General features: G+C 40.2%; 1 protein-coding gene across 1 annotated transcript in view; it reads left to right on the top strand.

Moving 5' to 3' along the window:
• The window catches only part of LOC134414970 (uncharacterized), an 81011-nt gene that overhangs the window by 19510 nt on the left and 36256 nt on the right, over positions 1-25245 (top strand). Inside the window, exons 13-26 of the mRNA XM_063150297.1 lie at positions 1630-1690; positions 4099-4157; positions 5311-5409; positions 6179-6236; positions 9810-9871; positions 10803-10830; positions 13024-13070; positions 13651-13690; positions 16062-16120; positions 17276-17374; positions 18144-18201; positions 21767-21828; positions 22764-22791; positions 24984-25030. Of these exons, the coding sequence (XP_063006367.1) occupies positions 1630-1690; positions 4099-4157; positions 5311-5409; positions 6179-6236; positions 9810-9871; positions 10803-10830; positions 13024-13070; positions 13651-13690; positions 16062-16120; positions 17276-17374; positions 18144-18201; positions 21767-21828; positions 22764-22791; positions 24984-25030 (807 nt within the window). The remainder of the gene's footprint in view (positions 1-1629; positions 1691-4098; positions 4158-5310; positions 5410-6178; positions 6237-9809; positions 9872-10802; positions 10831-13023; positions 13071-13650; positions 13691-16061; positions 16121-17275; positions 17375-18143; positions 18202-21766; positions 21829-22763; positions 22792-24983; positions 25031-25245) is intronic.

Genomic DNA, 25245 nt, shown 5'->3' with positions numbered 1-25245 from the left:
TAATGGCTGCCATAACAAAAGCAGGCTGGAATCTTCTGCTGTTGCTTCCCAAACTAGACCATGGTCAGGACTAGCCAGACTATTTACAGTGTTGAGGAAATATACAACATGCACTTTGTGTTTGTGAAGCCATTTTAATCCTGTGGTTTGCTAGCTTCAATAGTGTTGCCAAAAATGGGATTTGCTTTCCTCACTTGTCTAGCACTGTGCTGGTGTCCACTCTCTGACAACAGCTAATTGAATCTGCTTCAGAAAGTGACAGTTTGACTAATGAATTGCCTTGTATCACAAAATTCTCTGAGGTTCTACATTGAGGGTCGTTGCAGAATAGGCCTTAATTTGTATATGGCTTCCCACAGGATGTTGGGAATACAAGTAGAGATTTGCAGGTGTCATTGTCAGAGTTTTGTAGCCATTTTTCTTTCTTTCTCCTTTCTTTATTTGTTTGGGATTTTTGTTGGTTTTTATCAGAGGATCTTTAAGGCAGTGTTTGCTGTTCCCTGAATATTCTTGTTTATTATCCCTTTTTATATATCTTCACAGATTGTTCCTTCTATGGAATTATAGGGTTTTTTTTTTTTGCTGGGGGGCACGTGTGGAGGCAGATTTTTGCTTAAAATGTGTACATTAAAAATAACTTTATGCAGGTTGCATATATTCTGATCTGAAGAACACTAGTTTGCAGTAAATCAGAATAGTCAGTTTGGAGTTGCCTGTGCCAATAAGTTTTATGTGTTTTAATAATTTTGTTTTCCTCTAAGAATCTGAATGTAGATGATGGACAAAACCTGAAGAAAAAAAGAGTTCCAGTGGATGTGATATTACAAAGTGATGAGAGAAATATTCCCAAATGGATAACGTTAAGATATTTCTCCTCTTCTAAGTCATTAGCTAGTTAGAATAAAATCAAAGCTCTTGACCTGGGCAGCAGTTAAATGCATTCTGACACAACTTCTCTGTGCTTCTCCCATTGTTCTTCTGCTTGATGTCTGTGTAGATTTTGTAGGATCTGGGGGTTTTGAGAGCTATGAAATGTAAGAAACAGAGCAAATGTTTCTGAAATGTATTTTCCGTTTTTTTTTTTTTTACTTTTATATGTTATTCTTGGAGCCCTGATGTGCAGGTTGATCTTTGAGCTGTCAATTTTCTTAAAAGTGTAAATCTGAGCTTTGTAGAGGCTCAAAGCAAAAGAATTAGCTTTGTTTTGATTTGGGGAGCAAGGAAGGTCAGAGGTGAAGTGTCAGGATACAGCTTCTCTTTTCTGCTGGAGCTGCCAGAGATGTGTAGATTACTCAAGTGTGTTTGTGTGTGTGTGTGTGTGTAGATATATATCCATGGATAAATTCTTATATTTGGGGTAGGGATTAGTACATGACATGCAATTTAAAAGTTGAAAAAATGATGAATAGCTTTCCAAGAATAAACTAGTAACTCCTAAAACTTCCTACTGAAGCCTTAGACTATGTGTTTTCCATTTTGTCTGAACTTGGCTGAGCCCTTAAAAGGCCATAACTGTACATGACCCAGAACAGCAAGAGGCAAGGAAGTCACAAGTAAGGTTTTGATGATATGTTTAGCATGCAAAAAGCTCAGAATGTTAGATTGTTTTTTTCTTTTTATGTTTTTCAGGTACCAACTCCAAGTTCGTCAAAAAGTCGTCGTTCAACTTTGCCAGGGCAAGAACTACTTGGTACAATTAAGTCTTTTGTCTGTTGTTCAAATGTATTTCTTTAAAAAATTTGGATTCATCAATATTGTTTAGGAAAAGTGTTTCATTTCTGGGGAGGTTTTGCCTTTGTATTTCCATAGAATTACTTGGTTGCTTTAATTACTGGCCAAAGATTTTGACTGGCTTTTTGTAATATTTTCTGCTGGTATTCAACATTCAACATTTTTGATTCTTGAGCAAATGAAAACTTCCAGTGTTTTTCTTGGTCTAAGCTATAGCTTGGAAGTACCCAGCATTAATGGCTGAAAGAGGAGTTGCAGTAAAGTATATGATTAGCTTTGGGTTTATATATTGTGGTATTCAATTAGCTTGCTCATCTACTTAGCTGCCTCTAAGGCTGGCAATTTCTTCCCTGTCGATGGAAATGTTTCCTACTTTGATTTGTGAGGATGGCTGCAAATAAGCATTTGAATGATGAAATAATGTCTGCCAATTTAAAAAGCATGCCATTTTTCTCGGCCTGCTCAATGATAGCTAGAAAAATATTTCAGACGCACCTGTAGCTTGGCTTCTGTAAGTTCCTTTGACTTTTGCACTCGTGGGATAAATGAGTGAAGTGCTTCAGACTCTGGTATTTTCATAGCAGCATCCAATAAAATGATTATGAGCTTCTCCTTCTCGTACGAAATGTCTGCGAAGCGTCTGGTGAGGATTTGTAGAAACCTCTGTGAGTTCCAGCTGTCTCCAAATCCTGTAAGATGTAGACTCTAGATTCTTCCCATGAAAAACTGAGTGCACTGTGGTGTTCTGGCTGTTGGTAGTTGGTTGGGTGTTTTCAGGGCGCTTTTTTCTTGGTTGGGTTTTGGTGGCTTTTTGATACATAAAAGCTTACCAATAGGGCTCACTAACTTAAGGGAAGAAATCAGTCCTTAGCTGTTTTAACGAAAGTTTTAGTTTTGGCAGGTGTTCTCCATTTTTAGTATTCATATAGAATACTTCACACTAGTCAGGGAAGGCAGAGATTCTTCCAGGTACTAAACACTATTTTTGTGTTGAAAGTGTGCAAAGCTTGTCTACAGCAGGTAAAAGTCAAGTGGAGCAGCTCTCACCTGGGCCAGCAAGTCTGTCCTTAATAGGGAAAGTTATTAGGATTACCATTTCTTGCTTTCTCAGGAAGTAGCATGGCAGAGTAAATCTAACAATGTCTTGTATCCAGCAGGATGCTATCACAGAGGACTGAATTAATTTGGAGAAAGGGATAGAGAATGATAGTGTTTTGGATGCACCTCCTGTGAAATAGCTTTCTGTAATAAAGGTCATAGTTTTGAGAGAGGAAGGTGGAAGTTGTCTTTCTTCCTCTCTGTTTTCCCTTTGAGGTGCAAAGGTGTTAGTGAATTTCCCTTTTGGCCTTGAAGACCACTTTTGGATTCCCTGGAGAGAATACTTTTAGTTTTCCATTCTGTGCCATGGCCCACTGCTAATTACTGAAGATCCTGTGACTTGAAAGTATGATTGCCAGCACATTGAGGATATGCTAAAACTAGATTTTGGAGGACTCACGCGTAGGAGAATTTTCCACTTGTATACAAATCAACTCATGCTCTGATGCAAGCTATTTGTTAATAATTTAAAATTGATGTGATGGGGTCAGCCATTCTGTGAGACAGGAGTTGTTCCCTTTATCTCAAGAAGCGCCCATTTCTGTAGCAGTCCAGTCTGTTCACGTGGATGAACATTTAGGAAGCAATCTGACAGGTTTGTGCCCAGTAGTGCTGGAGGAAGAAGATTGTATGGCAGAAAGAGAAATAGCAATTTAAGAGTAGTATGACGAGGCAGTGATGTGGTAGTACCGTAACCAAGATTTCTTTCACTCACGGTTCCCAGGGTTATTCCCCTCTCCTTTTTCCTTCCCTCTGGTGAGTGCAGGGCAGTTCAGAAAGCAGGGCTGAAAATGCAGTCATATATTTGATGCTCATGGACGACTGATTTTAGCTAATGATGAATTGGAAGGTCTGCCTACATCGAGGAAAACAATATTTTGTTGCATTCCATTCACCAAACCACCCACAGAATAGAATACCTAAAACTGAGTGACCAGAGTCTGTCTTGCTTTTTCATATTCTCAAGTCTTATTTCTCACTTTGTGAGTCCTGAGGTGGTCTTGGCAACAGGAAGCTACTAAGGGGAAGCGTGAGAGAAAATCCTGTTGGCATATTTAGGAATGTAGTGGGGATGGTTCATTAATGATTAATGAATCTTGGAGAGCCTCAAAAGAAAGAGCTTTAAAAATGTTTCACTCCCTGAAGTATTTAATATAAATCGTAAAGAACTGATGGCAAACAAAGTTTCTTAACCCTGAGTGTGTGCTTAAAAATATTTCTGTTTTGAGTTCAGCTATATTTGATTTAATATTTACCTTCAAATTGCAGGTGAAGAAGGTGGTGATGTAGCCTCCGTAGGAAGAAAATTTGAAGGAATTCATCTCAAGGTAAAACTTTTGGGTGTCCAATAGAATGTAGTGATTCAATAGAAGCTGTTATCTATTTGAGTTGTTTACACCTGCCTGATGAGCTGATGCAGTCAGCGGAGGACTTGATATTGTCTGCATTTTAATGCACATTTTTGGCAAGTGAGGGGTTCAATAATTAGTGTCACAGAGACCAATGACAAGTGATGTTATTGTCTTGCTAATAGCAGTGGGCCAGAGAAAGGCCTACAGTGTACTGCATCAGCAGGCATCCCTGAGAAAGGCTTTTCTAGCTAAGGAAAAAGAGAAACCAGATGGATCTTAAGGTGAAAACGCTTACAGAAAGAATGGTTGTTCACCTGGGGGTCTAGCGTAAGTGGGTTACATGGTTTGAAGGAAATGGTAAATGAGCAATAATGGCTGCCATAACAAAAGCAGGCTGGAATCTTCTGCTGTTGCTTCCCAAACTAGACCATGGTCAGGACTAGCCAGACTATTTACAGTGTTGAGGAAATATACAACATGCACTTTGTGTTTGTGAAGCCATTTTAATCCTGTGGTTTGCTAGCTTCAATAGCGTTGCCAAAAATGGGATTTGCTTTCCTCACTTGTCTAGCACTGTGCTGGTGTCCACTCTCTGACAACAGCTAATTGAATCTGCTTCAGAAAGTGACAGTTTGACTAATGAATTGCCTTGTATCACAAAATTCTCTGAGGTTCTACATTGAGGGTCGTTGCAGAATAGGCCTTAATTTGTATATGGCTTCCCACAGGATGTTGGGAATACAAGTAGAGATTTGCAGGTGTCATTGTCAGAGTTTTGTAGCCATTTTTCTTTCTTTCTCCTTTCTTTATTTGTTTGGGATTTTTGTTGGTTTTTATCAGAGGATCTTTAAGGCAGTGTTTGCTGTTCCCTGAATATTCTTGTTTATTATCCCTTTTTATATATCTTCACAGATTGTTCCTTCTATGGAATTATAGGGTTTTTTTTTTTGCTGGGGGGCACGTGTGGAGGCAGATTTTTGCTTAAAATGTGTACATTAAAAATAACTTTATGCAGGTTGCATATATTCTGATCTGAAGAACACTAGTTTGCAGTAAATCAGAATAGTCAGTTTGGAGTTGCCTGTGCCAATAAGTTTTATGTGTTTTAATAATTTTGTTTTCCTCTAAGAATCTGAATGTAGATGATGGACAAAACCTGAAGAAAAAAAGAGTTCCAGTGGATGTGATATTACAAGGTGATGAGAGAAATATTCCCAAATGGATAACGGTAAGATATTTCTCCTCTTCTAAGTCATTAGCTAGTTAGAATAAAATCAAAGCTCTTGACCTGGGCAGCAGTTAAATGCATTCTGACACAACTTCTCTGTGCTTCTCCCATTGTTCTTCTGCTTGATGTCTGTGTAGATTTTGTAGGATCTGGGGGTTTTGAGAGCTATGAAATGTAAGAAACAGAGCAAATGTTTTTGAAATGTATTTTCCGTTTTTTTTTTTTTTACTTTTATATGTTATTCTTGGAGCCCTGATGTGCAGGTTGATCTTTGAGCTGTCAGTTTTCTTAAAAGTGTAAATCTGAGCTTTGTAGAGGCTCAAAGCAAAAGAATTAGCTTTGTTTTGATTTGGGGAGCAAGGAAGGTCAGAGGTGAAGTGTCAGGATACAGCTTCTCTTTTCTGCTGGAGCTGCCAGAGATGTGTAGATTACTCAAGTGTGTGTGTGTGTGTGTGTGTGTGTAGATATCTATCCATGGATAAATTCTTTTATTTGGGGTAGGGATTAGTACATGACATGTAATGTATAAGTTGAAAAAATGATGAATAGCTTTCCAAGAATAAACTAGTAACTCCTAAAACTTCCTACTGAAGCCTTAGACTATGTGTTTTCCATTTTGTCTGAACTTGGCTGAGCCCTTAAAAGGCCATAACTGTACATGACCCAGAACAGCAAGAGGCAAGGAAGTCACACGTAAGGTTTTGATGATATGTTTAGCATGCAAAAAGCTCAGAATGTTAGATTGTTTTTTTCTTTTTATGTTTTTCAGATACCAACAAGTTCGTCAAAAAGTCGTCGTTCAACTTTGCCAGGGCAAGAACTACTTGGTACAATTAAGTCTTTTGTCTGTTGTTCAAATGTATTTCTTTAAAAAATTTGGATTCATCAATATTGTTTAGGAAAAGTGTTTCATTTCTGGGGAGGTTTTGCCTTTGTATTTCCATAGAATTACTTGGTTGCTTTAATTACTGGCCAAAGATTTTGACTGGCTTTTTGTAATATTTTCTGCTGGTATTCAACATTCAACATTTTTGATTCTTGAGCAAATGAAAACTTCCAGTGTTTTTCTTGGTCTAAGCTATAGCTTGGAAGTACCCAGCATTAATGGCTGAAAGAGGAGTTGCAGTAAAGTATATGATTAGCTTTGGGTTTATATATTGTGGTATTCAATTAGCTTGCTCATCTACTTAGCTGCCTCTAAGGCTGGCAATTTCTTCCCTGTCGATGGAAATGTTTCCTACTTTGATTTGTGAGGATGGCTGCAAATAAGCATTTGAATGATGAAATAATGTCTGCCAATTTAAAAAGCATGCCATTTTTCTCGGCCTGCTCAATGATAGCTAGAAAAATATTTCAGACGCACCTGTAGCTTGGCTTCTGTAAGTTCCTTTGCCTTTTGCACTCGTGGGATAAATGAGTGAAGTGCTTCAGACTCTGGTATTTTCATAGCAGCATCCAATAAAACGATTATGAGCTTCTTCTCCTCCTCCTCCTCCTCCTACCATAGACCTGACAGTAAGAACTCCTTAAAGCTACAATGTTTGCATACTGTATGTGCAGACTTACTAAGCCATGCAAGTGTTGGCAGCTGCAGAATATTTAAGTGCCACGGATACTGTATTTTACTAAGCTTCACAAAGGTGTGTTGTTTCATATGTACAGTATAATACCAATTGTTTACTCCTTGTGCACTTTTAGTTTATTGCATGCCCAGTTTTAGACAAGACAATGGTTATTAGCAAGGTTCAGGGTAAACAAATGGATAATGTATGGGTGACTTGTAGGTAGAATCAAAATGGAGAAGACTGAGAGGAAGCAAAGGGATTGGTGGGCTTGAATGGATTGTGTCTTTTCGTGTCCACTTAGTATTCTGAATACTGCTCTGATTAATTACTGCTCTGCCAAGCACCAGGGCGTAGTAGGTAGACAGTTTACTTAACTTGTCATTGCATGTTCCCATGTGGCTAACATGAATCCAAACCATGTGGGCCCATGACAATATTTATCCAGTTTTTCATTGTGATGGTTGATGCGTTATAGGGCAATAATGCTTATGGAAAGCTTATTGAGGGGAAGCATGCTATTGTTTTAAAATAGATTCTATATAAATATGGGTTTGAGTGGGACTTGTGACTTAGTATCTTGGTGGCTTTTCTGGGAAATTAAATGTTTCTGGCAGATTTTATTATCACTGAAATGAAGATTATGATACGTCAGGGCTTGGTGCTGGCTAAAAGCCAGTGCATCTACCAAAGAAAACCATTCTTTCTGCTCTGCTGTGGTTGAGCATAGGAGGAGGAGAGAAGAATTAAAAAGCTTATGGGGTGAGATAAGGAATTGGAGAAAAACACTTTAAAAGGTATGAAGGAAATTTTATTTACACAATCAAAAAGATGATAATGAGAATTAAAACCTTTAGAGTACTTTTACCTACCGCCCCCCCCCCCAACCATCCCCTGCCTTTTTTTATTTCTCACTGAGAGCATAGGAAGAGAAAAGTATGGGGGTTTTGGTGAGTGTGTGGCTTGTAAAACTTCTGTTTCAGTTCACTTAGGGAGAGGAGTCTCTTGCTATGCCATGGGGTCCTTTCTATGGGAGATGGGAGGGAATTTTCTGTGATCTTTTTATTGTGGTTTGAATTTTTACAGGTTGCAGTCACACCTGAAACCTGCTTTGACGAGTGTCAACGGGCAGAGTGGTCTTCTCACAACTGCCTTGTGCCCCTGGGCCATTAGTTCATGGGCTGCAATTTTTAAGGATGAGCTGTTGTAGTATAAAAGCAAGTGTCCTCTTCCTCTGTCTCTGAAAGCAAGGGTTGTTCTACCTCTCTCTCTCTCTGCTCAGGCCTCTCACAGATCACAGCTTCTCAGCATGTCCAAATTCTAGCCTGAGCGCTTCTTTGTCATGGGATTCGGGAGCATTCTCCATCCTTCTAGCTACTTCATTAATTACAGGGAAATAATTTGTAGTATTCTAATCTTCACCACAGCTTGTAGAAGAATTTCAGCTCTGAGGCCTGGGGCTCTTCTTGTCCCCATCCCTTCTTTGCACCGGCTTTAGTGTCACTCTTGTGTTCCCCAGATGTCTTCACCCTTCCTTGTTTTTGGATCTGGGAGAGAGTTGGTGTTTGTAGGTTCGTCTGTTCTCACGTGCTATCAGTCGAGAAGATTTTGCAGAGTTCTGCAGTGTTGAAAGGCGGATCCCGTCCGGGCTCTGCGCGAGAGAATTGCCCGCTGTGAGGGCGAGGTCCCCGCCGGCTCCATTTTGCGCCTTCTCTTCACGTGGGCGGCGCGAAGGAAAAGCCGCTGCCGCCCTGGCCCGTCTGTCTGCAGCACGGCTGCCCAGGAGCGGCCAAGGGAACCGAGTTCCTTGCGAGCCCTGCCAAGACAGCAGCGCCCTGGTCGCCAATTCCAGCCGCGCGTTCCCGGCCACGCGGCCGCTCCCGGCACTGGTGTCGGCCGCGTGGTTCCTCGCCGCGCCAGACGGGCCCGGAGCGCGGCCCTGCAGGCTCCACCAGGAAAGGAAAGGGAGCGGCGCCACTCCTCGGAGAGCACAGAGATCGAGAGCTTCTCGCGGTGTTTCTGCTGCTTAAATACGTTGGCATAGAGGCGTTACCAGCTTCTCTAACTGGCTTAGCGGCATGCCTCTTCTCAGAGCCAGCCGGCAATTAGTTTTGCCAGGCCCAGGAGAAGCTTTCAGCAGCTCTTCCCAGAAAATCACTTCCATGAGTGGCCTTCTTCCTCTTCACCTAAAATGAAGCCCTATAAGAACTACCACGTTCATGAATTGCCGTCTCAGTTTTTATAACTTCCTGGAGAGATCGGAGAACTACCACTTGTGCACCAAAGGTTTTTACAGACTGGCAGGCTTGCATTTCATACACATTATCCAGTGGGAGAGGAAGGAAGCATTCAAGAGTACTGTAATAGACAGCTTTGCATTGGTAAAGGATTGGTTGTTCTTTTGGTTAGTGATCTCTGTTCAAAATGGAAGGAGTATGGATCTCAGTCCCGTAGAGCCTTAGTTATGGCTTTAACTAACCTCAGATACCATGGAGTCTGCATTCATTGACTAAAATCTAGAACCTAAAATCTTTTGCCTCTTTCCTCCTCTTGCTTGAATAAGGGGCTGTAATGCTCTTGGGATTTTAGCTCAGTCTTGCTGGACTCAGCATGTGATGCTCTTTTTTCTCTTGCGTGACTTCTCAGCTTGAATTGCCGTATTCTCCTGGTTTGTTTTCCTTTAAATTTTTATTTCAGCAAATGTGGTGGCAGACAGTTCAGATTTGCTAATGTTTTGTTATTCTGTAATATGTTGTTCCTAAATGTTTGTTAGAGTGATATTCAGTATAGATGGTATTATGATAAGTGGTAATATTTTTACTTTTTGTTTTTTTCTAGGACCTAAACGACAGGACCGTACGTCAAGGAAAGATGCTAAAACCTGCAAGAAAGGATTTACGGTATTTAATAGTACAGTCCTACCATGCAGCCAAAATGCAGCAGTATTTCTTTGTGGATGGATAGATAGATAGGACTATATTCTAATCTTGCCATGCTATAGAATATTTTCAGAGGTATTGAGAAGGTCATCACCTGCTTTACAATAGAGTTTTAGGATAGTTTAGGTGTTTCCGATGCATCTGGCTAAATAGATGACTATTTATCAGTGGTTAGCACCACTTGTAAACCTGGAGAAATTTTTTCTTTCAATTGCTATCTGTTGGGAATGTGTGTTTTTGGAATTCCTCAGAATGCATTCCGTGCAGTTAATGCATTGAATCAATTTATCTTTGTTCTTTGATTCAGCAGGGGTTTCTGGTTTCATCTTTGGTTTCTGTATTTTTTCCCCTGTGAAATAATGCCAAATATTTAAAGAATCTTTGCAGTCTCACCGGTCAGTGTGTCAGGTAAACCCATGGCCTGTATGGCGTGCCTTGGCAGTAACACAGGAGCTGTTCTGAGCCCCACACAGTGAGGGCATGATGAGGAATGCAGTTCAGTCTGAGGCAGCATGAGTGGATTAATGGAGACCAAGAAGAGGCTGTATTTAGGGTTCCCTTTCCACTCCTGGTAATGCCTTGTGCACAGTCCACTAAGCCTTGGCGCCCAGGTTTCCCAACCAAATCCATAAAAGACTGTGAGGGAAATTCTGTGTCTCAGCCTCTTCTGTGGGCGCAGGTATGTTCTTGCAGTGACTTTAGCGGCAACAGGAAGGGAAAAAGTGAATGATCAGGTAAGTTTTACGAGATACTTGTGGCTTTTCTGGTTAGGCCAGGGAAACCTGAGAAAATGGAAGGGATTTGTAGTTGTGGGCTATAGCAAAGTAAATGAATACAATGGATAAAATTATTTTGCTATTCTTTGATTATTCTGACTTTTTTTCTCTTGCAGCGTACTAGACAACAGCAAAGGAGAAGAGGTAGTGTTTCTTTTAAAAAAATCAATTGCAAAATGTCTAAATATTTTATGTCATTCATGAAAAAAACTTTTATTTGGAGCACAAGAGGACAAAGCACTGCCTAGCACCAGTCTTCCTCCACAGCACTGCCAAAAACCTTGTCCATACAGTGGTCAGATACAGGCTTTGAATCAGCCTAAGAAATCCCAAAGTAGAGATGTAAAATAAGGGTCTGGTACAAAAAGTTTCAGATGGTCCTGACCTTTACTTCTTGTTCCATTTGGCTAATGAGGCAAAGTCATTCAAAAATGTGGCTATAGTCTCTGATAAAACATGGAAAGAAAGTTAGATTTTTTTTCAAAGATACTGTATTTAAAGTTACTTCGAATAAATATTCTGCTAATCTTTGCAAATCTACTTCATGGTCTGAATGTCCTGGAAGCTCTTACAGAAAGGAGTTTGCATGGTTGTCTTAAATGCTAGAAAGTCTTGATCTTTGTAATTTTAAATGTAGTGTACTCCATTTCAGATGCCCTAGAAAGGCAGAAAAATGGGTAATATGTGTTTTTCAAGTCATCCTAGGAAAGAAATTTCTGACTAAATAATAAAGTTGGATGAACAACTTTCTTATGAACAACGTAAGCTTGAGTAGATTTGTATTTTCCGTTGTATATTTATATATTCCATAAAAAATAGAATATTGCAGATTTTTTCCAGCTTAAGAAAACCATACATTGCTCTGGCTTTGTTGAATTGAAACACAAAGACACATGACAACATATGAACTGTCTGGTTTGGGTTGCTGTTAGCCTTAAAAAAACCCAAAAATCAAAGCAGCCCATAGACCTTAAACCCTCAGCCCAAAACAGATATATGTCTGACTATGGATGTAATGCTAATGTACAGATTTGATTTACTCACTTACTCTTAAGTGGACCTAAGTGTTTTAAATTAGGATACATAAAGGTTTGTGCTAGGAAGTCTGAACATTAAGCAAATACCGATCAATGGACGCCTCCCCTTAGAATATACCTCGTGTTGTTTTTTTTCCAACTCACAATTCTGCATTTTGCTAGGTTTAAGTTTTCCTGTTTGGGTGGCATGTCCAGCACCTTCATCAAGCTTTACTGATTCAAATGTGACAGTCCTTTGAGAGGTGGACTTTTTTGTTTTTTCATCTATGGCAGCTCTCAGTGAAGGAAGAGCAGGTAGAATAAATTTCAGCCTCCCAGGGAAGTGATATTTTGGTCATATATCAGCTACATAAATTGCCTTTTTTTCCTTGAGAGTTTTTTGGGAACAAAATGGGCTTTGTGATGCTTCTTAGACCTTGCTCAGTAAGGGATTTCAACTGGACACCACTTTATTCTTCTAATGCCATCTGTTCCCAATCCAGATATGTTTGGAAGAGGCACTCTGGCTTCTAAAAGAATATGTTGTTAAGGAGGTGTTACAGTAGTGTTTTGCAAAAATCATGAAGATTAATTTCCAGAGAAGGTTACAAGCTTAAGCCAGAGCCTTCTAGTTACGTGCTTGTTGGATTTGCTGAGAGAGTGGTTTTATAGCCACTGGTTGGAAAATTGTGCTTTGAATAATTATCAGTGGTCTGCATCCAGACTTGGGAGAAAGATGGCAGTTTGTATACAGGACTTGTCCTGTGCACTTTATTGGTTGAATACTTTATTTAATTAATTAACAGAAGAAGGAATTAATTAATTCTCAGATGATAGCAGGTAGGGTTGACCACTGAGAAAAGTGTCTGACAAATTAGGGCTAGAAGTGAAATTTCTTCAATTTCATGCAAAGAAGTTCAGAGTAATAGACTTCCTTTGCAATAATCAAATGCTGAAGAGACAATTTTGAAAGCTGCTTGAGCCAACCAAGGATATTGCACTCTGCTGTAAAAGTAGCACACACCATGCTAGAAGATATGCACAAGTGCCTTGAACATGAAGCACACAAAACAGGTTTCCTGCACTGTTCAATAGTGACCAAAAGTGTGCTGGAGTACTTTGGTTTGTGTTTCATTGTAGTGTGATTGGCCAGAGGGAGAGGGAATGAGAAAAAGAAACCAATTACTAGAGCCACTGGTGATAGGATGTAAATAGAGGGAAAAATAAAAGAAATTGAAAACAGAAATAGGAAGAGAGGGTGAGTATTATGAAAGTAATGCAGTTTTTATTTTCCTCTCCCATTCATGCTACAAAATATCAGAGAAGCAGAGCCATGATCTTGGAGATGAGAACTCACCGGCACGCCAGGTATGGGTGCTGCATTGCATCTGTTTTGATGGAGTGTTGCAGGCCAGGCTGGGTGAGCCTTTGAGCAATGTGGCCATCACAGAGGGGGTTGGTTCTAGATGATTTTTAAGGTCCCTTCCAACCCCAACTGTCCTATGTTGGCCTCTTTGGGAAAATGTATTTGTGGAGTCAAAAGCTAAGAAATCATTTATGAGCAGGTGGTCCTGTGCCACGATATCTGTACTGGTTTTCAGCTGTTTTATTAGGGTTTTTTTGAAGGAGGAGAGAGAGCAGTTGGATCTGGGCTCTTCACCATCAAGCGCCTTTTTAGTTAGGCAATATGTGGGTCTAACTTTTTAAATGACTATTTGTACAATCTGGGTGGTCTAGAATAGCTTCTTTGGACTCAAAGTAAGTTTGTGTATAGACTTGTTAATAAAGATGGTGTGATTTGGTCACAATTTGTGGAATACACCTGCATTTGTTTTACTCCCACCATCCCCCAAGAACTGAGCAAGTAGTGAAAGCAGAAAATGCTATGGGCTAATGAATATAGTTTAAGCTACACCAGGTATTAAAATTCCTTTTGTGTGCTTTTAAGGAATCTTCTGAGAACTCTGGTGCAGATACATCTGATACAGGTGGGTTCTTTCATGTACTGTTTGTCTACCCTTTCTTGAACTTTGTTGAGAAAATGGAAGATAGTGAGGTTTTGACCTTGTATTCCCAAATAATTATTGGATTGCATTACTTAGTGGGAGCTGCCTTTGACTTTTTAAAAGTATTTATACCTGGTATTATTCAACAGTTTGATTCTAGAGCAAATGAAAACTTGCAGTGTTTTTCATAGATTCAGCTATGGCTGGGCAGTAGCCAGCAGTTAATGGCTGAAAGGGAAGTTGTACTAGAGTATGGTTAGCTTGGGGTTTCCCTATGCTGCTGTTCAGTTAGCTTGCTCATCCACATAGCTGCCTCTAAGGCTGGCCATTTCTTCCCTGTTGAGGGAAATGTTTCCTACTGTCATTTGTGAGGATAGCTTCAAATAAGCATTTGAATGATGAAGTAATTTCTGCCAATTTAGAAAGCAGGCCATTTTTTCGGCCTCCTCAATGAAAAGTGGGAAAAAGACTTCAGAGACACCTGTAGCTTGGCTTCTGTAAGTTCCTTTGACTTTTGCACTCGTGGGATAAATGAGTGAAGTGCTTCAGACTCTGGTATTTTCATAGCAGCATCCAATAAAATGATTATGAGCTTCTCCTCCTCTTACGAATGGTCTGCGAAGCGTCTGGTGAGGATTTGTAGAAACCTCTGTGAGTTCCAGCTGTCTCCAAATCCTGTAAGATGTAGACTCTAGATTCTTCCCATGAAAAACTGAGTGCACTGTGGTGTTCTGGCTGTTGGTAGTTGGTTGGGTGTTTTCAGGGCGCTTTTTTCTTGGTTGGGTTTTGGTGGCTTTTTGATACATAAAAGCTTACCAATAGGGCTCACTAACTTAAGGGAAGAAATCAGTCCTTAGCTGTTTTAACGAAAGTTTTAGTTTTGGCAGGTGTTCTCCATTTTTAGTATTCATATAGAATACTTCACACTAGTCAGGGAAGGCAGAGATTCTTCCAGATACTAAACACTATTTTTGTGTTGAAAGTGTGCAAAGCTTGTCTACAGCAGGTAAAAGTCAAGTGGAGCAGCTCTCACCTGGGCCAGCAAGTCTGTCCTTAATAGGGAAAGTTATTAGGATTACCATTTCTTGCTTTCTCAGGAAGTAGCATGGCAGAGTAAATCTAACAATGTCTTGTATCCAGCAGGATGCTATCACAGAGGACTGAATTAATTTGGAGAAAGGGATAGAGAATGATAGTGTTTTGGATGCACCTCCTGTGAAATAGCTTTCTGTAGTAAAGGTCATAGTTTTGCGAGAGGAAGGTGGAAGTTGTCTTTCTTCCTCTCTGTTTTCCCTTTGAGGTGCAAAGGTGTTAGTGAATTTCCCTTTTGGCCTTGAAGACCACTTTTGGATTCCCTGGAGAGAATACTTTTAGTTTTCCATTCTGTGCCATGGCCCACTGCTAATTACTGAAGATCCTGTGACTTGAAAGTATGATTGCCAGCACATTGAGGATATGCTAAAACTAGATTTTGGAGGACTCACGCGTAGGAGAATTTTCCACTTGTATACAAATCAACTCATGCTCTGATGCAAGCTATTTGTTAATAATTTAAAATTGATGTGATGGGGTCAGCCATTCTGTGAGACAGGAGTTGTTCCCTTTATCTCAAGAAGCGCCCATTTCTGTAGCAGTCCAGTCTGTTCATGCGGATGAACATTTAGGAAGCAATCTGACAGGTTTGTGCCCAGTAGTGCTGGAGGAAGAAGATTGTATGGCAGAAAGAGAAATAGCAATTTAAGAGTAGTATGACGAGGCAGTGATGTGGTAGTACCGTAACCAAGATTTCTTTCACTCACGGTTCCCAGGGTTATTCCCCTCTCCTTTTTCCTTCCCTCTGGTGAGTGCAGGGCAGTTCAGAAAGCAGGGCTGAAAATGCAGTCATATATTTGATGCTCATGGACGACTGATTTTAGCTAATGATGAATTGGAAGGTCTGCCTACATCGAGGAAAACAATATTTTGTTGCATTCCATTCACCAAACCACCCACAGAATAGAATACCTAAAACTGAGTGACCAGAGTCTGTCTTGCTTTTTCATATTCTCAAGTCTTATTTCTCACTTTGTGAGTCCTGAGGTGGTCTTGGCAACAGGAAGCTACTAAGGGGAAGCGTGAGAGAAAATCCTGTTGGCATATTTAGGAATGTAGTGGGGATGGTTCATTAATGATTAATGAATCTTGGAGAGCCTCAAAAGAAAGAGCTTTAAAAATGTTTCACTCCCTGAAGTATTTAATATAAATCGTAAAGAACTGATGGCAAACAAAGTTTCTTAACCCTGAGTGTGTGCTTAAAAATATTTCTGTTTTGAGTTCAGCTATATTTGATTTAATATTTACCTTCAAATTGCAGGTGAAGAAGGTGGTGATGTAGCCTCCGTAGGAAGAAAATTTGAAGGAATTCATCTCAAGGTAAAACTTTTGGGTGTCCAATAGAATGTAGTGATTCAATAGAAGCTGTTAACTATTTGAGTTGTTTACACCTGCCTGATGAGCTGATGCAGTCAGCGGAGGACTTGATATTGTCTGCATTTTAATGCACATTTTTGGCAAGTGAGGGGTTCAATAATTAGTGTCACAGAGACCAATGACAAGTGATGTTATTGTCTTGCTAATAGCAGTGGGCCAGAGAAAGGCCTACAGTGTACTGCATCAGCAGGCATCCCTGAGAAAGGCTTTTCTAGCTAAGGAAAAAGAGAAACCAGATGGATCTTAAGGTGAAAACGCTTACAAAAAGAATGGTTGTTCACCTGGGGGTCTAGCGTAAGTGGGTTACATGGTTTGAAGGAAATGGTAAATGAGCAGTAATGGCTGCCATAACAAAAGCAGGCTGGAATCTTCTGCTGTTGCTTCCCAAACTAGACCATGGTCAGGACTAGCCAGACTATTTACAGTGTTGAGGAAATATACAACATGCACTTTGTGTTTGTGAAGCCATTTTAATCCTGTGGTTTGCTAGCTTCAATAGCGTTGCCAAAAATGGGATTTGCTTTCCTCACTTGTCTAGCACTGTGCTGGTGTCCACTCTCTGACAACAGCTAATTGAATCTGCTTCAGAAAGTGACAGTTTAACTAATGAATTGCCTTGTATCACAAAATTCTCTGAGGTTCTACATTGAGGGTCGTTGCAGAATAGGCCTTAATTTGTATATGGCTTCCCACAGGATGTTGGGAATACAAGTAGAGATTTGCAGGTGTCATTGTCAGAGTTTTGTAGCCATTTTTCTTTCTTTCTCCTTTCTTTATTTGTTTGGGATTTTTGTTGGTTTTTATCAGAGGATCTTTAAGGCAGTGTTTGCTGTTCCCTGAATATTCTTGTTTATTATCCCTTTTTATATATCTTCACAGATTGTTCCTTCTATGGAATTATAGGGTTTTTTTTTTTTTGCTGGGGGGCACGTGTGGAGGCAGATTTTTGCTTAAAATGTGTACATTAAAAATAACTTTATGCAGGTTGCATATATTCTGATCTGAAGAACACTAGTTTGCAGTAAATCAGAATAGTCAGTTTGGAGTTGCCTGTGCCAATAAGTTTTATGTGTTTTAATAATTTTGTTTTCCTCTAAGAATCTGAATGTAGATGATGGACAAAACCTGAAGAAAAAAAGAGTTCCAGTGGATGTGATATTACAAGGTGATGAGAGAAATATTCCCAAATGGATAACGGTAAGATATTTCTCCTCTTCTAAGTCATTAGCTAGTTAGAATAAAATCAAAGCTCTTGACCTGGGCAGCAGTTAAATGCATTCTGACACAACTTCTCTGTGCTTCTCCCATTGTTCTTCTGCTTGATGTCTGTGTAGATTTTGTAGGATCTGGGGGTTTTGAGAGCTATGAAATGTAAGAAACAGAGCAAATGTTTTTGAAATGTATTTTCCGTTTTTTTTTTTTTTACTTTTATATGTTATTCTTGGAGCCCTGATGTGCAGGTTGATCTTTGAGCTGTCAGTTTTCTTAAAAGTGTAAATCTGAGCTTTGTAGAGGCTCAAAGCAAAAGAATTAGCTTTGTTTTGATTTGGGGAGCAAGGAAGGTCAGAGGTGAAGTGTCAGGATACAGCTTCTCTTTTCTGCTGGAGCTGCCAGAGATGTGTAGATTACTCAAGTGTGTGTGTGTGTGTGTGTGTGTGTAGATATATATCCATGGATAAATTCTTATATTTGGGGTAGGGATTAGTACATGACATGTAATGTATAAGTTGAAAAAATGATGAATAGCTTTCCAAGAATAAACTAGTAACTCCTAAAACTTCCTACTGAAGCCTTAGACTATGTGTTTTCCATTTTGTCTGAACTTGGCTGAGCCCTTAAAAGGCCATAACTGTACATGACCCAGAACAGCAAGAGGCAAGGAAGTCACAAGTAAGGTTTTGATGATATGTTTAGCATGCAAAAAGCTCAGAATGTTAGATTGTTTTTTTCTTTTTATGTTTTTCAGATACCAACAAGTTCGTCAAAAAGTCGTCGTTCAACTTTGCCGGGGCAAGAACTACTTGGTACAATTAAGTCTTTTGTCTGTTGTTCAAATGTATTTCTTTAAAAAATTTGGATTCATCAATATTGTTTAGGAAAAGTGTTTCATTTCTGGGGAGGTTTTGCCTTTGTATTTCCATAGAATTACTTGGTTGCTTTAATTACTGGCCAAAGATTTTGACTGGCTTTTTGTAATATTTTCTGCTGGTATTCAACATTCAACATTTTTGATTCTTGAGCAAATGAAAACTTCCAGTGTTTTTCTTGGTCTAAGCTATAGCTTGGAAGTACCCAGCATTAATGGCTGAAAGAGGAGTTGCAGTAAAGTATATGATTAGCTTTGGGTTTATATATTGTGGTATTCAATTAGCTTGCTCATCTACTTAGCTGCCTCTAAGGCTGGCAATTTCTTCCCTGTCGATGGAAATGTTTCCTACTTTGATTTGTGAGGATGGCTGCAAATAAGCATTTGAATGATGAAATAATGTCTGCCAATTTAAAAAGCATGCCATTTTTCTCGGCCTGCTCAATGATAGCTAGAAAAATATTTCAGACGCACCTGTAGCTTGGCTTCTGTAAGTTCCTTTGCCTTTTGCACTCGTGGGATAAATGAGTGAAGTGCTTCAGACTCTGGTATTTTCATAGCAGCATCCAATAAAACGATTATGAGCTTCTTCTCCTCCTCCTCCTCCTCCTACCATAGACCTGACAGTAAGAACTCCTTAAAGCTACAATGTTTGCATACTGTATGTGCAGACTTACTAAGCCATGCAAGTGTTGGCAGCTGCAGAATATTTAAGTGCCACGGATACTGTATTTTACTAAGCTTCACAAAGGTGTGTTGTTTCATATGTACAGTATAATACCAATTGTTTACTCCTTGTGCACTTTTAGTTTATTGCATGCCCAGTTTTAGACAAGACAATGGTTATTAGCAAGGTTCAGGGTAAACAAATGGATAATGTATGGGTGACTTGTAGGTAGAATCAAAATGGAGAAGACTGAGAGGAAGCAAAGGGATTGGTGGGCTTGAATGGATTGTGTCTTTTCGTGTCCACTTAGTATTCTGAATACTGCTCTGATTAATTACAAGCACCAGGGCGTAGTAGGTAGACAGTTTACTTAACTTGTCATTGCATGTTCCCATGTGGCTAACATGAATCCAAACCATGTGGGCCCATGACAATATTTATCCAGTTTTTCATTGTGATGGTTGATGCGTTATAGGGCAATAATGCTTATGGAAAGCTTATTGAGGGGAAGCATGCTATTGTTTTAAAATAGATTCTATATAAATATGGGTTTGAGTGGGACTTGTGACTTAGTATCTTGGTGGCTTTTCTGGGAAATTAAATGTTTCTGGCAGATTTTATTATCACTGAAATGAAGATTATGATACGTCAGGGCTTGGTGCTGGCTAAAAGCCAGTGCATCTACCAAAGAAAACCATTCTTTCTGCTCTGCTGTGGTTGAGCATAGGAGGAGGAGAGAAGAATTAAAAAGCTTGTGGGGTGAGATAAGGAATTGGAGAAAAACACTTTAAAAGGTATGAAGGAAATTTTATTTACACAATCAAAAAGATGATAATGAGAATTAAAACCTTTAGAGTACTTTTACCTACCGCCCCCCCCCCCCAACCATCCCCTGCCTTTTTTTATTTCTCACTGAGAGCATAGGAAGAGAAAAGTATGGGGGTTTTGGTGAGTGTGTGGCTTGTAAAACTTCTGTTTCAGTTCACTTAGGGAGAGGAGTCTCTTGCTATGCCATGGGGTCCTTTCTGTGGGAGATGGGAGGGAATTTTCTGTGATCTTTTTATTGTGGTTTGAATTTTTACAGGTTGCAGTCACACCTGAAACCTGCTTTGACGAGTGTCAATGGGCAGAGTGGTCTTCTCACAACTGCCTTGTGCCCCTGGGCCATTAGTTCATGGGCTGCAATTTTTAAGGATGAGCTGTTGTAGTATAAAAGCAAGTGTCCTCTTCCTCTGTCTCTGAAAGCAAGGGTTATTCTACCTCTCTCTCTCTCTGCTCAGGCCTCTCACAGATCACAGCTTCTCAGCATGTCCAAATTCTAGCCTGAGCGCTTCTTTGTCATGGGATTCGGGAGCATTCTCCATCCTTCTAGCTACTTCATTAATTACAGGGAAATAATTTGTAGTATTCTAATCTTCACCACAGCTTGTAGAAGAATTTCAGCTCTGAGGCCTGGGGCTCTTCTTGTCCCCATCCCTTCTTTGCACCGGCTTTAGTGTCACTCTTGTGTTCCCCAGATGTCTTCACCCTTCCTTTTTTTTGGATCTGGGAGAGAGTTGGTGTTTGTAGGTTCGTCTGTTCTCACGTGCTATCAGTCGAGAAGATTTTGCAGAGTTCTGCAGTGTTGAAAGGCGGATCCCGTCCGGGCTCTGCGCGAGAGAATTGCCCGCTGTGAGGGCGAGGTCCCCGCCGGCTCCATTTTGCGCCTTCTCTTCACGTGGGCGGCGCGAAGGAAAAGCCGCCGCCGCCCTGGCCCGTCTGTCTGCAGCACGGCTGCCCAGGAGCGGCCAAGGGAACCGAGTTCCTTGCGAGCCCTGCCAAGACAGCAGCGCCCTGGTCGCCAATTCCAGCCGCGCGTTCCCGGCCACGCGGCCGCTCCCGGCACTGGTGTCGGCCGCGTGGTTCCTCGCCGCGCCAGACGGGCCCGGAGCGCGGCCCTGCAGGCTCCACCAGGAAAGGAAAGGGAGCGGCGCCACTCCTCGGAGAGCGCAGAGATCGAGAGCTTCTCGCAGTGTTTCTGCTGCTTAAATACGTTGGCATAGAGGCGTTACCAGCTTCTCTAACTGGCTTAGCGGCATGCCTCTTCTCAGAGCCAGCCGGCAATTAGTTTTGCCAGGCCCAGGAGAAGCTTTCAGCAGCTCTTCCCAGAAAATCACTTCCATGAGTGGCCTTCTTCCTCTTCACCTAAAATGAAGCCCTATAAGAACTACCACGTTCATGAATTGCCGTCTCAGTTTTTATAACTTCCTGGAGAGATCGGAGAACTACCACTTGTGCACCAAAGGTTTTTACAGACTGGCAGGCTTGCATTTCATACACATTATCCAATGGGAGAGGAAGGAAGCATTCAAGAGTACTGTAATAGACAGCTTTGCATTGGTAAAGGATTGGTTGTTCTTTTGGTTAGTGATCTCTGTTCAAAATGGAAGGAGTATGGATCTCGGTCCCGTAGAGCCTTAGTTATGGCTTTAACTAACCCCAGATACCATGGAGTCTGCATTCATTGACTAAAATCTAGAACCTAAAATCTTTTGCCTCTTTTCTCCTCTTGCTTGAATAAGGGGCTGTAATGCTCTTGGGATTTTAGCTCAGTCTTGCTGGACTCAGCATGTGATGCTCTTTTTTCTCTTGCGTGACTTCTCAGCTTGAATTGCCGTATTCTCCTGGTTTGTTTTCCTTTAAATTTTTATTTCAGCAAATGTGGTGGCAGACAGTTCAGATTTGCTAATGTTTTGTTATTCTGTAATATGTTGTTCCTAAATGTTTGTTAGAGTGATATTCAGTATAGATGGTATTATGATAAGTGGTAATATTTTTACTTTTTGTTTTTTTCTAGGACCTAAACGACAGGACCGTACGTCAAGGAAAGATGCTAAAACCTGCAAGAAAGGATTTACGGTATTTAATAGTACAGTCCTACCATGCAGCCAAAATGCAGCAGTATTTCTTTGTGGATGGATAGATAGATAGATAGGATTATATTCTAATCTTGCCATGCTATAGAATATTTTCAGAGGTATTGAGAAGGTCATCACCTGCTTTACAATAGAGTTTTAGGATAGTTTAGGTGTTTCCGATGCATCTGGCTAAATAGATGACTATTTATCAGTGGTTAGCACCACTTGTAAACCTGGAGAAATTTTTTCTTTCAATTGCTATCTGTTGGGAATGTGTGTTTTTGGAACTCCTCAGAATGCATTCCGTGCAGTTAATGCATTGAATCAATTTATCTTTGTTCTTTGATTCAGCAGGGGTTTCTGGTTTCATCTTTGGTTTCTGTATTTTTTCCCCTGTGAAATAATGCCAAATATTTAAAGAATCTTTGCAGTCTCACCGGTCAGTGTGTCAGGTAAACCCATGGCCTGTATGGCGTGCCTTGGCAGTAACACAGGAGCTGTTCTGAGCCCCACACAGTGAGGGCATGATGAGGAATGCAGTTCAGTCTGAGGCAGCATGAGTGGATTAATGGAGACCAAGAAGAGGCTGTATTTAGGGTTCCCTTTCCACTCCTGGTAATGCCTTGTGCACAGTCCACTAAGCCTTGGCGCCCAGGTTTCCCAACCAAATCCATAAAAGACTGTGAGGGAAATTCTGTGTCTCAGCCTCTTCTGTGGGCGCAGGTATGTTCTTGCAGTGACTTTAGCGGCAACAGGAAGGGAAAAAGTGAATGATCAGGTAAGTTTTACAAGATACTTGTGGCTTTTCTGGTTAGGCCAGGGAAACCTGAGAAAATGGAAGGGATTTGTAGTTGTGGGCTATAGCAAAGTAAATGAATACAATGGATAAAATTATTTTGCTATTCTTTGATTATTCTGACTTTTTTTCTCTTGCAGCGTACTAGACAACAGCAAAGGAGAAGAGGTAGTGTTTCTTTTAAAAAAATCAATTGCAAAATGTCTAAATATTTTATGTCATTCATGAAAAAAACTTTTATTTGGAGCACAAGAGGACAAAGCACTGCCTAGCACCAGTCTTCCTCCACAGCACTGCCAAAAACCTTGTCCATACAGTGGTCAGATACAGGCTTTGAATCAGCCTAAGAAATCCCAAAGTAGAGATGTAAAATAAGGGTCTGGTACAAAAAGTTTCAGATGGTCCTGACCTTTACTTCTTGTTCCATTTGGCTAATGAGGCAAAGTCATTCAAAAATGTGGCTATAGTCTCTGATAAAACATGGAAAGAAAGTTAGATTTTTTTTCAAAGATACTGTATTTAAAGTTACTTCGAATAAATATTTTGCTAATCTTTGCAAATCTACTTCATGGTCTGAATGTCCTGGAAGCTCTTACAGAAAGGAGTTTGCATGGTTGTCTTAAATGCTAGAAAGTCTTGATCTTTGTAATTTTAAATGTAGTGTACTCCATTTCAGATGCCCTAGAAAGGCAGAAAAATGGGTAATATGTGTTTTTCAAGTCATCCTAGGAAAGAAATTTCTGACTAAATAATAAAGTTGGATGAACAACTTTCTTATGAACAACGTAAGCTTGAGTAGATTTGTATTTTCCGTTGTATATTTATATATTCCATAAAAAATAGAATACTGCAGATTTTTTCCAGCTTAAGAAAACCATACATTGCTCTGGCTTTGTTGAATTGAAACACAAAGACACATGACAACATATGAACTGTCTGGTTTGGGTTGCTGTTAGCCTTAAAAAAACCCAAAAATCAAAGCAGCCCATAGACCTTAAACCCTCAGCCCAAAACAGATATATGTCTGACTATGGATGTAATGCTAATGTACAGATTTGATTTACTCACTTACTCTTAAGTGGACCTAAGTGTTTTAAATTAGGATACATAAAGGTTTGTGCTAGGAAGTCTGAACATTAAGCAAATACCGATCAATGGACGCCTCCCCTTAGAATATACCTCGTGTTGTTTTTTTCCAACTCACAATTCTGCATTTTGCTAGGTTTAAGTTTTCCTATTTGGGTGGCATGTCCAGCACCTTCATCAAGCTTTACTGATTCAAATGTGACAGTCCTTTGAGTGGTGGACTTTTTTGTTTTTTCATCTATGGCAGCTCTCAGTGAAGGAAGAGCAGGTAGAATGAATTTCAGCCTCCCAAAGAAGTGATATTTTGGTCATATATCAGCTACATAAATTGCCTTTTTTTCCTTGAGAGTTTTTTGGGAACAAAATGGGCTTTGTGGTGCTTCTTAGACCTTGCTCAGTAAGGGATTTCAACTGGACACCACTTTATTCTTCTAATGCCATCTGTTCCCAATCCAGATATGTTTGGAAGAGGCACTCTGGCTTCTAAAAGAATATGTTGTTAAGGAGGTGTTACAGTAGTGTTTTGCAAAAATCATGAAGATTAATTTCCAGAGAAGGTTACAAGCTTAAGCCAGAGCCTTCTAGTTACGTGCTTGTTGGATTTGCTGAGAGAGTGGTTTTATAGCCACTGGTTGGAAAATTGTGCTTTGAATAATTATCAGTGGTCTGCATCCAGACTTGGGAGAAAGATGGCGGTTTGTATACAGGACTTGTCCTGTGCACTTTATTGGCTGTATACTTTATTTAATTAATTAACAGAAGAAGGAATTAATTAACTCTCAGATGATAGCAGGTAGGGTTGACCACTGAGAAAAGTGTCTGACAAATTAGGGCTAGAAGTGAAATTTCTTCAATTTCATGCAAAGAAGTTCAGAGTAATAGACTTCCTTTGCAATAATCAAATGCTGAAGAGACAATTTTGAAAGCTGCTTGAGCCAACCAAGGATATTGCACTCTGCTGTAAAAGTAGCACACACCATGCTAGAAGATATGCACAAGTGCCTTGAACATGAAGCACACAAAACAGGTTTCCTGCACTGTTCAATAGTGACCAAAAGTGTGCTGGAGTACTTTGGTTTGTGTTTCATTGTAGTGTGATTGGCCAGAGGGAGAGGGAATGAGAAAAAGAAACCAATTACTAGAGCCACTGGTGATAGGATGTAAATAGAGGGAAAAATAAAAGAAATTGAAAACAGAAATAGGAAGAGAGGGTGAGTATTATGAAAGTAATGCAGTTTTTATTTTCCTCTCCCATTCATGCTACAAAATATCAGAGAAGCAGAGCCATGATCTTGGAGATGAGAACTCACCGGCACGCCAGGTATGGGTGCTGCATTGCATCTGTTTTGATGGAGTGTTGCAGGCCAGGCTGGGTGAGCCTTTGAGCAATGTGGCCATCACAGAGGGGGTTGGTTCTAGATGATTTTTAAGGTCCCTTCCAACCCCAACTGTCCTATGTTGGCCTCTTTGGGAAAATGTATTTGTGGAGTCAAAAGCTAAGAAATCATTTATGAGCAGGTGGTCCTGTGCCACGAT

The sequence above is a fragment of the Melospiza melodia genome, chromosome 2 (genome assembly GCF_035770615.1).
Source record: "Melospiza melodia melodia isolate bMelMel2 chromosome 2, bMelMel2.pri, whole genome shotgun sequence".
NCBI classification, from domain to species: domain Eukaryota; kingdom Metazoa; phylum Chordata; class Aves; order Passeriformes; family Passerellidae; genus Melospiza; species Melospiza melodia.
Note: the sequence above shows the minus strand (reverse complement) of the source record. Positions and strands in the feature narration are given on the sequence as shown.